Source organism: Pocillopora verrucosa, chromosome 11, assembly GCF_036669915.1.
Source record: "Pocillopora verrucosa isolate sample1 chromosome 11, ASM3666991v2, whole genome shotgun sequence".
Taxonomy (NCBI): Eukaryota; Metazoa; Cnidaria; class Anthozoa; order Scleractinia; family Pocilloporidae; genus Pocillopora; species Pocillopora verrucosa.
Window position 1 is genome coordinate 20,716,432 of NC_089322.1, and position 13,103 is coordinate 20,729,534.

At 35.8% G+C, this 13,103-nt stretch overlaps 2 protein-coding genes across 3 annotated transcripts in view; one reads left to right on the forward strand and one right to left on the reverse strand.

The window, feature by feature from the left end:
- Positions 1-1,154: 1,154 nt before the first annotated feature.
- LOC136284373 (probable protein BRICK1-B) lies at positions 1,155-4,431 on the reverse strand. Its single transcript, XM_066174629.1, has 4 exons — positions 4,369-4,431; positions 2,832-2,979; positions 2,444-2,526; positions 1,155-1,741 (listed from the first exon to the last, which is right to left on the reverse strand). Exons 1-4 carry the CDS (start codon positions 4,414-4,416, stop codon positions 1,715-1,717), a joined length of 306 nt encoding a protein of 101 aa, XP_066030726.1. The 5' UTR covers positions 4,417-4,431; the 3' UTR covers positions 1,155-1,714.
- Positions 4,432-6,197: 1,766 nt separating this feature from the next.
- LOC131772834 (stabilin-2) overlaps positions 6,198-13,103 on the forward strand; it is a 44,091-nt gene continuing 37,185 nt past the window's right edge. Inside the window, exons 1-5 of one of the 2 annotated variants that reach the window (XR_010719177.1) lie at positions 6,198-6,855; positions 11,091-11,170; positions 11,882-11,951; positions 12,448-12,552; positions 12,651-12,770. Coding sequence is in view for 1 of the 2 variants with exons in the window: in XM_066174627.1 (XP_066030724.1) it covers positions 6,516-6,855; positions 11,091-11,170; positions 11,882-11,951; positions 12,448-12,552; positions 12,651-12,770 (715 nt within the window). In the remaining variant the exon portion in view is untranslated. The remainder of the gene's footprint in view (positions 6,856-11,090; positions 11,171-11,881; positions 11,952-12,447; positions 12,553-12,650; positions 12,771-13,103) is intronic. The other variant, XM_066174627.1, reaches the window with a different exon arrangement.

Here is a 13,103-nt window from a genome sequence, read left to right on the forward strand (position 1 = left end):
CCGCAGGCATGCCAACACCATGGCTTTGTCTAGTAGTCCAGTGGTCAGTGCACTGGGCTCTGAGTCGCACGACCTGGGTTCTAGTCCTGGCCAGGGCAAGGTGTTTTGCCCTTGGGACATGCAGGAAAAAAAATGCAAGCTCTGCTTTTAGGCTTGGCTAAATCTCTATATTATACCCAGGACATGGCTGCAAGGCCAAAAAAAAAAGAATCAGTTGTCCAGAAGCAACAGTGACTGGCATTTCCACCTGCTACTTGTAGTAGAAGTGGTGCCTTTTTTAACCCATTAACTCCTAAGATCTGATTTTTAATTCTCCCCTCCAGCTGCTACAAATTTCTTCATCAATTAGTGACGAGAATTTGATGTTAGATCAAGATAACTACCTGATAAGTTTGAGTATTCTCATTATCTGTTTCCTGGATATGTATGGATATTAAAGGGAGAAGTTCCATGTTAATCACCTTTGTGGATTAAAAGGTTAATAAGTCAAAATAGCAAATTATCTGTCTTGATTTGGACACTCACTTGTATCCCTGCCACCTACTGTTTTTTTTTTTTACCCTTTACACCCTAATATTAGTATGCATATTCTCCATAATGTTCTCTACACATTTCGTAAGGTGCTGACCGGGAGAATTTGTTTAACAATTAAGAGCTTCTTTATTTGGTGATCATTTCCTTTATTCTCATGATCTTGATGAATGATTCAGTGTTGATAATGCAAGGAGAAATTAGATGCCATTTACTCCCAAAGGGTTTAAGGATTAAATGCCTGGCTTCTTAAAAGTCCCTGAAGAACTTTGATAAACTCCTCAGAGTGGGAGAGAAGGCAGGTGGTTTTAAGTTGAGCGAAGGAAAATCAACCTTTTGAAGGAAAGTCAGGTGAAGTTGAAATTATAAAACCACAGGTAGCCAAAGCTCGTGCAATGAGCCTCCATAAATATACAAATAAGTTTACTTGGTGCAATGGGTGAAAATACAGGATTTGTCCAAGAAAAATGGTTTTGCTCTTGACCTAAAGATGACTGAATTTTCTGACTGATTTGGGCAGTTTGGTAAAATTAATTATATTTCTTAGCTAAGATTAAAAGGAGAGATTTTCTCAAAGTGTTATAAGGATGATAGTGAGACCACTCACAGAATGATAAAACATCTCAAAAATAAAACATTTATTCAATTCTCTTGAGGTTTGAAAATGACTGTTGTTGTCTTGTGTTACCTGAAAAACTTCAGGGCCCAGTTGTTCAAAGTTTGGTTAATGCTATCCAACTGATAAATCACTATCCAGCAGATAATTGTTGCCAAAAATTACTGGGCTATCTGCTGAATAGAGATTTATTCACTGGATAGCATTATCCATTCTTTGAACAACTGGGTTCTGGCCTTCAGAAACTCCACCTGACTGGTACCACTACCTATTGCTAAATATCTCATGAAAACAGTGCAGGCCTCTTGTAATAACATAGCAATTTAAAATCATTATAATAGTTGAGTTATCCACTCCATAGCAGCTTAACAATAAATTTTTTTCTCAGATCTTACTTCAGGTTATTATGTGAAAAGGTGAAAGAACTAATAAATTGTTATGGTACTGATTAAATAGAGCTCACTTTCATTCAGCAAAGAATACTATTTACAAAAGAAATATATATTTTTTCTTTGAATCCTATGAGGGGTTCATCCAACACCAGTGTAGCAAGAAGTAACAGCAGGATTATGACAATGTTTCTCCTTTTGTTACCTAAAAAAAATTCCAAGAAGTGACTGTGTAATCAAGTGAAAATGTTTCTGGAATGCTTCTTGTGTTATGGATGATCATGACAAGTAAGGAAACTAAAAAAAAAAAAACAGCAACAACAACAACAAACACACAAACTACATGTAATAAGTAGTTCTGTGTAGAGTTAAGATTTTTCACATCAGATTGACATGTATCCTTCTATAAAATAACGCATGAGACCAGATAACTGAGGTGCATTTGTTATCAAACTGTGGTGGTGCGTCACTAGGGGTATTATAAGATGATTTGATTTTATTAACTAAGGTTGATAATGTGCGTAAATTGGCCACCATTAAGAGTTTCTTATGCTGACATTTTAAGCATTAGCCCTTCTCAAGGGTTAACGTCAAAATGCCTGCTTTAAAAACTCTCTATGGTGGTCAATTTACATCATCAATTCATTTGATAAACCAAATTATCTGGTTCCATTTCACTGTTTGTTTAGATAATTCAGATTAACCAACAGTAGTTTGTTACTTCAACTTGATTACATTACAGCTGTGTTTCCTATTCTAGCAATCACAGTTTACCAAAAACTCCTGGATGAGACTCAACACTAGTAAGTACATTTGCACAGATTCAATGATTGTATGTCAACTTTTATCATTATTGTTACAATATTGCCCATAATATTATGTGAACGTGATAGTAATCAGTACATACCCTGGCCTCGATGTATTCCACTCTCTGCTCTAACGATGTTAACTGTTCATTTATTTTCGCTAATCTTGATCTACATGATACGTCTGAATGATATACAAAAACAAGAAAGTAGGATCAATCATTATATAGTTCTCAACCAATAAACTAAAATATTACGATACACTTTGTAAGTGCAAGCCCCGTAAGCTCAGTTTATCTCCTTCCTTCCAGCAAATATTACAAGGCCAATCTATGTATTTATGAGCAAACCGAGCACTTAAAACAAGGCTGTACCGAAAAAACCGTATGCCCAACGCATATATAAGGTTCTTGAAACAACTGAAGGATGTTTGTATTCAATAATAATTAAGTCAACTCTGATCGAACACCACTACAATTTTTTACCCACCAAAGTCGTTGAGAAACTCGGCGATCTTTTTTATTCCTTCTGACACGACTTCTATGAATTCTCTGTTCTCCCAATCCTGTTGTATCTGTTGCTGTACTTCGCTGCTCATGGTGGAAAATTTTCCCTTCCTTTCCGTGGAATTCCTTGACTGAGGAAGAAGGCAGAGCCCATCAATTTATTCAGCGGAACCTTATTTTTGTTATTGACACATGCGCAAGTCAACTTCAGCGCCAGACCTCTCCCTAAGTATGGCCGTCTGACGTCCCTCATCGGATCACTGAAGATTATATGCAAATGTATTTCTTCACAGCAAAAGCTGAAGGATTGAAGAGGTTAGTGTTATAAATATTAGAATAGCCTTCTTTGTAAATGACCGTTCTTCCACACTGATCCCTGAACCCTTTCGGAAAGGAATTTCGAATTTATCGAGCGGTTATGCCAGTTTTCATACGGGGACGTCTTTGAAATTCTTTTTTTTTCTTAATACACTTTGGTCTTAGCTAAAATCAAGACTGTTACCGAGTTGAAAATTTGGTTTGTATTTCTTTCCAAGGGTAGCCGAATTTTCCTCTATACATTTTATCGATCTTAATTATTGAAGTACAGGTCTTAGTCTATTTCGCAAAAGATGCCCCCCCCCTCCCCCTCACCCCTCCCTCTTTACTCCCCTTAGAAGTAAAAGGCCAGAGTGCAGATACTTTTCCCATCAGAAAAACTGTTTTCCTGCCGGTAGGAAAAGCCAAATGGTTTTAGATACACCATCAGAAATGTCTAGAAGAGTAAAAGTGCCAATGTGCTAACCCGAGCTCAGATTTTAGACCCTCTCATGAAATGGAAGGTGGGGTGAGGTGTGAGTATTGAATGGAATGGCCCTTAATGGGGTATTCATCTCATGGGGTAACCCTTACAATAACTATGATAATAAGTTAGTGAAATGGGAAAAGGTGTTTCCCTAATTTGAAATACAATAGTAAATAGTCAGTCATCCAAATTTTAGTGGTTGAAATTGGTGCTACAGTGGTGGTTAAGTTTTAAAGATGTACAGCATCTTCTTGGTTTGTGGGGAAATCTCTTTACTTGATTTTTCACAAGTTAAAAATTGAAAAATGGAACACTTCCATTTTAAGAATAAGTAACTTTTAAGGTGAACATGATTTTATTTAAAGCTGACAGCCCTGGTTTGACAGAGAGAGAATGGGCCAGATACTAATGTGTCTCTGAATATAAAACTGTTTGTAGTGTGAAAGGGTATGGTTTTTTTGGATGATTTTGTAGGTGACTGAATAGAGATTTGATCATTTAGGTTTGAAATTTGATGAGGTTTTTTATACTTGCTGTAACTTAATATGTCTTTTTGCAACCACAACTTTCCTGTACTTCTTTGTGACTTAAAAAAAGTGGAGAAAACCTTTTATTTTGGTCTGAAATATGGCAACAGTTTCATGCTTCACATTCCATTAAAATCCTGTGAGAGTAACCCTCTTGTAGAGTTTCAGAGATAAGGAATTCCCTTGCATCACACAAGAGTCTCCCTCACCTTCTTCCTTCCTGAAGCACTTGCCACAAGGAGAGCTTCTGTTGCCATGTATTTATACACAATAACTAGATAAATTTAGTGAAACACAATGAGCTTGAGGAGGTCATCCTGATTAAACCAATAAAGCTACCAATATATGATTCCTTTCTTTAAATTGTGCTCTCTGTACTTTTCCAAAAAAAAAAATGGCAATACTATCTTCTTTCCTGTTTTTCCTACTTTTTTTGCTTGTTTCCTGAGAAGTGTACAGCTTTCTTTACAGCCTTTTATAAGGAGACATATTCTCTACACTTTCCTCTAAACATTTTTGGGGTTCTGACAGGGAGAATTTGTTTAAAAGATCAAGAACTTCTTTAGTTGGTGATCATTTCATTCAATCTCATGACCTTAATATGTGATCTGGGGGTGATATTGTAAGGAGAAATTAGATGCTAATGACTCTTAGTGGTTAAAGGGTGTTGGAGCTTCCAATGCAAGCAACACCTCAAATACAAGCTCTTGTTGTGAGAGACAGTAAAAGCTTTTGTCACTCACTACTCAAGTTGATGCTTGAGAAACCGTAAATAGATCATCTTCAGTGTATTGTGTGTTATATGGTTGACAAGGAATTCTTAAGGAAAGGACCCATGTCTGAAAAAGTATTTCCTGGGGATGAAAAGCCAGGAAATAACTTTCAAAGTGTATTCTTGAGCAACAAAGACAGGGACACGGAGAGATTGCGAATGAGTCGGATATATTTTCAAACCGCCATCCAATTGCATCACTAGCGTGTGCTGCCATGCTACACATTATCTGTTAGCAATACATACATGCCTTTGAAAAGTGTTCTCGCTCTCTTTTACCTCATGTGGTAAGTCCTCAAGTAGTAGCACTTACTATTGATATCAGTTAGTCGCGTTTTCAATCAGGCATTTCCTAGAATCGTGCCTGAAAAACAGGAAATTATGAAGCAAAAATCAGTTATTTTGGGAAAAAGTTACAGAATGCGTCATGTCGAAATGTGTGATGAAATGAGTTTTACGCAGTGATTCTGGTTTTAAATTTCATTTCCTCGGAGTTATTTCATTTTCTTCGGCGTGCTTGTTCTTACTTTCGTAGCAATTTCGGAAACGATGGTGACTCGGACTCCGTTTTTCGGTTCGTAGTAACACCGTAGCTTGAGTGGACAGTCTTTGACGTTCTCTCAAAAGAGGATTCGAGACTTTAGAGAGCGGTGTATCCGAAATTCAAGATAGGGTTTTTAGATTTTTTCTTGAAATTAAAAAATCCTTTTTCTGTGTGAATCGCGTTTTCACCGTCGCTTTGAATGATGATTTACAGTTAACTTGGCCAATATCCAAAGATATTTACCGAACAATCTTGGTCAGAAGCGGCGCATTATTATCATTTAAATAGATTCCCCTAAGAAACCACTAATTGGAAGTGTGAAATTTTTTTTCAAGCAGGAGAGCATTGTCATGGAAGTTGTCTCCATCTGACTTAAAAATGCCGTGGAGCAATTCAGTTGGAAACTCTCACTTCAGTTAGGAGAAATTACTTTAGTCATTATTTGCGGTTACTCACAATTGCCGGACATTCCAATTCTGCCTTTTCGGGTGACTACAGTCGTAAGATATTGCTCTTTCTGAAAACTACTCCCTATTTTGATCCGAAAGTTTGATTATTTATGTTCTTGTTTAGCCTCGAAATCAAATTTTTGTCATTTTAAGGTCGCCTTCTTGGAAATTATTCAAAATAGAAATCGTTCACACTTCAAAGATTTAACTTCGCGGAAGGAAAGTTTCGGTTCACTGACTTACCGTAACGCAGGAAGTCGAAGCTGGATAAAGGCATTTTATCTATCAATTTCATTTTTTGTACGATGGTTGCGTATTGTGGTAGTTATTAGGAAATCATACAGATGTTGGAACTCTGACATTTCTTAATTTGGAGGAACAACTTGGGATCACTTCACAACTTCATTGGTCCATAGTATGTAAACACTTGTCCAGATATGTAAATTAAAGAACTAAATTTAGTTCTTTGAGTGAAAGAAGAGGTGCTTGAGAATCGCTTGAGCGACGAAAATCAGCAGAGCGTTTACATTTTTCATCTCCTTCGCGAGGAAAAATCTTCACAGTCGCCCAAGGGTTGTTCTATCGAGCGCTATGGCGAAGATGCTGCCGAGCACCTCAACGATCGGGACATTTTTCGCTGTGTGCGTGATCTTGTTGCCGTCGCTTGTAGTATCTAAAAGATGCGACAAGCAGATCGATAGTTTTGTGCGGAGCAACTGCATGGAATGTTCGGTAAATGCCTTTTTTCAACGTCCCTGTCCGTCCGGTTATCAGCAAGTTACCAGCGGTGAAGGCGAACAGAGCTGTGCTTATTCCGTTTTTTTTGGATTTAACTTCGGCTCCATGCGTGTCCCTGGATGTCAGCATAATTGCTCAAGGAAGATTACACAGAAAGAATGTTGTGCCGGCTTTTGGGGACAGGACTGCCAAGGTATTTAAATCGCAAATGCATTAACCCACCCTTGAATGAGCACATTTCGACTAAATCCCAGGGGAAACTCCACATGTTTTACTCCCCTGGAAAACCCAACTAAGAAAGATAAACATTTCAATTGACAAACAATTTGCTTTTTTACTGAGCTTCGCAGGACATATTCGTCTCACTGCCAAATATATATTGGTTCAATTGATTATTTCACCTCGAGTTTTAGCTGCTCATTGAAATTTAGCTGCAGCAATTTTGGTATTTTCAATTGCGTGAATTTGGCGCCACGGACTTTTAAGTCATCATGTTACAAAATTTCGCGGGAATATGTTGAAAGGTTTTGTAAGCCATGTACTCTTTGACATAATGATTGGATTATTATAAAGCGCTTTTAAAGCCAATATGACAATGGAGTGGTTAAAGCTGACAAATCGAAATGAAATCAACTTTATAGATGGGGAGAAACTCGTCCACTTTCGTTTCTACCTGTGACTGATTGTTTCGTGATGGTTTACATTAAGATTTGTTACAATTGTAAGTCACAAAGATGCACTTTACACGTGTATTTAGCATAACAAATCAGCTTACAAGCAGATGAAAAGCCTTAAAAAAATTATCTTAAAGCTTCCAATCGCACATCAATACAGCTCGCTCGTCCACGTTTAATAAATTTTTTAAAATGTAAGTGAAAATTATCTCAATTAATGCATGTCTACTTTTGTAAGATCTTACGATGGTGATGCAGCGCATTTTCCAAAGTCCAGTTCATCTAATATTGAAGTACTGTATGGGCCTATTTACACGGTACGACTTTGTCGCATGCGACAAGCTTACGACAGGCTTACGACACGAATTGTTTCGTGTAAATCAAACCTACAACTCGCTTACGACTCTTAAGTCATGTCGTAGGCCTGTCGTAAGCTTGTCGCATGCGACAAAGTCGTGCCGTGTAAATAGGCCTTATCGTACCTTGTTTCGATATGCAATATCCAGCATCCTAATTCAACCGCTCACGTTTACAAAATAATAGTCTTAGGTTAAATCTCAAATTTTCATACAGTATATTTTTAATGTAATTCGAAGATTCAAAATTAGCGCTGTTTAAATTTTGAGCCAAAAGAAGACAAAAATACTCTCAGCGGGGGCGAAAGGGAGGTGCTAGAGATAAACTTACGTCAAGAACTTAATTGCTATGCCATAATTGTTCTTTCTTGCCGGCGGTAAATAGGTTTATAGTCTTGGAGAACTCATAGCATGGGTATTGTGTATTTATGTAACTTTTTGCCCTGGTTAGCATAATGATGTTCGGTGCGGTCGACTCAATTTTTCTGTGTCGTTATTCATAGAAAGTTAATTTTTTTTCCAGAGTTATAGACCTTGATTGCTTATCATTCTGGATTGCGATGCTGTAATACTACCACATAAATAAGAGCAAAATTAAAGGAATATTTATATTGTGGAAGTAAAGTTAAACATTCCTATTCAAACAAACTGATATGCTGTAATGTCATTTCACAAAAATTCTTAAAGTAATAGATATCAGGATTTGAATGAAAATATTGTCAGATGTATGGATCTAGCCAAAAAATTCCCATGGATTGAGTTAGGTAATTTACTACAATCTTATTTTCTTATTTTTGTTTAGTTGATCAATTTACAGCTAAACTTAAATCTGATTTTTCTTTACACTCAAAAGACATTCTCTTGTTGCAGCGCAGTATATTTAGCATGTTTGGCATCAACTGATCATACTTTGTTAATGATATTTAACAAATGTGTGTGGGAAACAAATCTGTAAGTGTTTACAAGGAAACACCTTTATGATAAATTGTCCTCTTTTAAATATTACAGTGCAGAAATCCAATATTGTAACCATATCAATTAACCCAGTGAGGAGCTTAAAAAAAATTTACCAAGGAATCTTGATCAACATTTTAAATCCTATGATCTGATGGTTAATTCTCTCCTCTAGTTGCCACACATTTGCTTAAAAATAAGTTATTAGTCACTAGAAATTGGTGTTAGATTAAGAGAACAACTTCTACCTGATAAGTCTGAGTATTCTCGATATCTGTATGCCTGATAATGTATGGATATTATAGGGAGAAGTTATATGTTAATCTATTCTGGGAGTTAAAGAGTTAATAGCACAGATAAACTTTATTTATCAAAAGAGAGATTTGATGACCATATTGTTAAGGAGAATTTTATACCCAGCAATACTATTAACAATAAAGCTGTGCAAGATAGCAGTGCTGATACAACTGTTTTGATACTGAAATACACCCTCACAAAAAGAAACTGACGCCTAACAAATCCCTCACCTTTTGACCCCTGAGAGGGAATTGCATCTAATTTCTCCTTACAATATCATCCCTGAATCACACATTCTGGTCACAGGAATGTAGCGTATGATCACCAACTAAAGGAGTTCTTGGATGTTAGACAAATTCTTCTAATTGTTAGCACCTTAGGAAAAGTATAGAGAAAAGTTTGGAGAATATGCATACTGATGTTTGGGTGTAAAGGGTTTTTAGATCATATCACAAATTTCTTAGATTGTTTGTTTTTTTTTGGAATACAATATAGTTATCATATTTGAATTTGCTGTTAACAAGTCACCCTTTCTTTTTAATTTATGCTGATGTTTTCCAATGCCTGTCTAATCAAACATCTCATATGGAATGTTTTAGATTTATAAATTAAAATGATATGATGGAAAATAACATTTTAGAGGGACTTTCAGTATTAAATGAAACAAACTCTTCGCTTGTTATTGATAATGACTGGTAAATATTTGTTATATAGTTTCATTTTCATATTGAGTGTAGGCTAGTGCTTATTAAGGATCATGGAAATATTCTTGTTTCAATTTCCCAGTGAAATATTGAATAAATTTAAAACTTTTTGAGAGGAATCAATAAGATCTGCTGTGTGTTAATGTTGTTACAGAGGATAATGGCTTGAGAAGCTTTTATTGGGAAATGGCAACAAATGTAAAAAAGAACTCAGTAACTCACCTAAAAGCCATGCAAGGATTAATTTATAAATCTGATCGAAAAATTTTATGATCTTTGTATATATTGTTTGACTGTGTAGGTTATATTTGCCACTGTACCAGTCAGTAACATGCTCTGAATTTGTTAGATACTCAAATATTTTTAATTGTAATCCATTAAGCAAGGACTGTCTTGTCAAACATTGCAATGGGTTAATTATCACTTTGAACTGTTGTATGTCTGAAAAAATTGTAAAAATATACATGAAAAAATTATCTGCTTCTGGTTGGCTGAAAACAAATGCTATTTTTGTTTGACTCGAGTACAACATCATGGTGCTAATGCAAAGTTGAAACACATTGTAGTGCAAATTACAAGTAGTTCATGCACTGTCAAATCTTGTCTCTCTTGACTCTCTGGGATGCTTCTTTGTTGTAAATTATGATTTAGTAGTAATAGCATGGTTTCTCAATGTAATTTGGTGTAAAAAAAACACTTTTAAATTCTTCAAAGACTACAAACTGCACTTTACAAACTGCCATACGGTAAGTTACTAAAACAAGGAATGACCTTAAGAAAACCCTAAAATTATTTTGACTGTTGTCTAAAATGGCCAGAAATGAAAAAATAACCTTCACCAATATTTAAGGTAACCAAAACTGACATTTAAGTCTAGCTAAAAAAGATCCACAATAGTAGCTGGTGGTAATGATCGAAGGTGTTCTTAGTGATCTTAAGTAGCAAACAGAAACAGAAACAGAGGAGGTGAGCTCCCAGCTCGCACTTTCATTTCTGTTGTTCTGTTGTTTATGGCTGGCAATCACTATTTTAAATTGTTTCAGTAAAGTTAAAATGTCATGTTACATCATTTTAGTCAGTGTAAGACATCAGTCAAGGTTATTTTAGGTCATTTTTGGTATCACTCAAGGTTATTCTAGACATCACTCAAGGTCATTTTAGGTCACTTCAGGACATTTTAGTTCATTTTAGGTCATTCCTTGTTTTAGTAACTATGTTGCACTACAGGCTTGTGCAATGGTTTGTTGTCTTTGAATAATTTACATGTGCTTATAAACACTTAAAAAATTGCACTCAAAATCATGGTGCAGTTTTACTTAATATACAAACTTTACAACTTTTGTCACAATTGTAATTCTTGTTTGTTGGTTTGAATACTAGGCTCACAACTGCAAAGTGATCCAGCATTGTTTTGTGATGTAATCAATGTTCTTTTCTTTACAGCATGTCCTGGTACACCTGTGTGCAGTGGGCGTGGCTCTTGTAATGACACAGTGGGTGGTGATGGAACATGCACTTGTCAGGTGAGATTACAAATCATAATTATACTCTTATTTTAAAAGCAGTTACAGATCTTTGAGCGAGGCAATGAATCTGAGATAGATTTGCATCAATGAAAAAACAGTTCAATATTATCAAGAATAGCCTGCTGGCTCAAACTACCATGATTGATGATTATTTGCAAAGTATTGTAGGTAATTTTAATTCCATTCACTATATCCAGTACAGTCAAACCTGTATTAGGCAGTCACCTTTGGGGAATGGCTTGGTGACCTCTTAATACAGGTTTCCCAGAATATCATAAGGGTATTAAAAAAGAAACAATAAAAACATCCTTTTATGCAAAAGTTGACCACTTAATGTACAATAATTTGCTCAATGATACTACCAACATTGATTTTGGGAGAAAGATATATGTGGAAGATTTATTCAGTCTATGTTTTGTGTGAGTGGTCCTGCTTTAAGAAACCAATAAATTCATGTAGAAGAAAATACAAACAGGCCATTGGGACTCAGTGAAAGGTGACCACTACTGCTTGATGGAGGTGAAAATTACAGCAATTAAGGGGTACTAACACTTTATGGACTTAGATAACCAAGCGCTTAATACAGGGTAACTGCTTTAAATATGGTGCGGCCTAATACAGGTTTTATGGTTAGTTCTGATTCCTTGTAATTTATAATGCCAGCAAATTGTCATTGATTTGTTCTTATATATCCTACTTTCACATAAGGATGGTTTGAAGGGATTTGCATGTGAGCTGTGTAGGGATTCAAACAAATTTGGTAGTTACTGCAATGAAAGTAAGTATTACGTGTATTTACACACTACCTCAGGCCTCATATGAGTGCACAAGATTTTGACCACTGTGATGATGAATGTTGTTGTTGACAAGAGTACAGAGCGTGTTAAAGCACTGTAAGTTGTTTTGTAATTACCACAATATTGACATCATGACCATTGTGTGACATGTTGACATGAACAGCATTCTTTGTACTCTTACTTAGGGTGGCAGATTAGCTAATCAGATTGCAACATTATACTGCCATGATTGTGATACTTATTTTAAGAAAGGTGCCACTTTTTTGTACCTAATACCACATTTTGATGTCATCTGTGATTTGTAACTGGCAGTAACTAAACAAACCTACAGCAACATGGAACAATTATCTTTTAAATTGATTAGAAGTAGGTGATCATGTGTTAGTATTGAAGGCGATTTAAAGAGTTTAGTTTTCAAAGTTCTCTTAAAATGGAAAAAGACATTTATAGTCAAGTATGTTTAACTTATTTTTTTAGCCTGTCTATGCAAACATGGGACATGTGACAGTGGATTGAATGGCACAGGAAACTGCAAGCCAGGCACTTGTGTCTTAGGATATGCTGGGTCAAACTGTGATAATAGTAAGTAGTGGGTTACCTGTGGCCTTTCAGTGGAATCATTTCTTAGTTTTAATTATTTTACTCTTTCTTATTGTAAATTTTACTTTGTTATTTGTTAGCTTTGCCAAGATGTGACAGAAACCTTTCCTGTGGAGTTAATGCCAACTGCTTCAGAATTGAAAGTATTGATACTTGTGTATGTAACCCAGGATATAAGAATGTCAGTGGTGTTTGCAAAGGTAAAGGTCTTTCATGTGTATTAATTTTTTTCCAAAAGAGGTTTGAAGGGCTAATTAGGAAAATTTGAGGACTTTGTAGTTCAAGGAATTAACAAGAAAAAGAGAGAAAGGAAGATGAATTAGAGGATTGAGTTAGCAATACCAGTGCTCTTTAATTCAGGTCTTCCTTTGGAATTAGTGGGTGTTATGAAACACTTGGCTTGTGTGTAAAGCTGTTTTTTCTACTTGTTGGGAGCTGTTGTTAGCATGTTGTTTTAATATATAGTTTGCGTTTGTCACTGACCAAGAAAAATAATCATTCTTCACATTGTTTGAATGACTTTTTCACTTTTT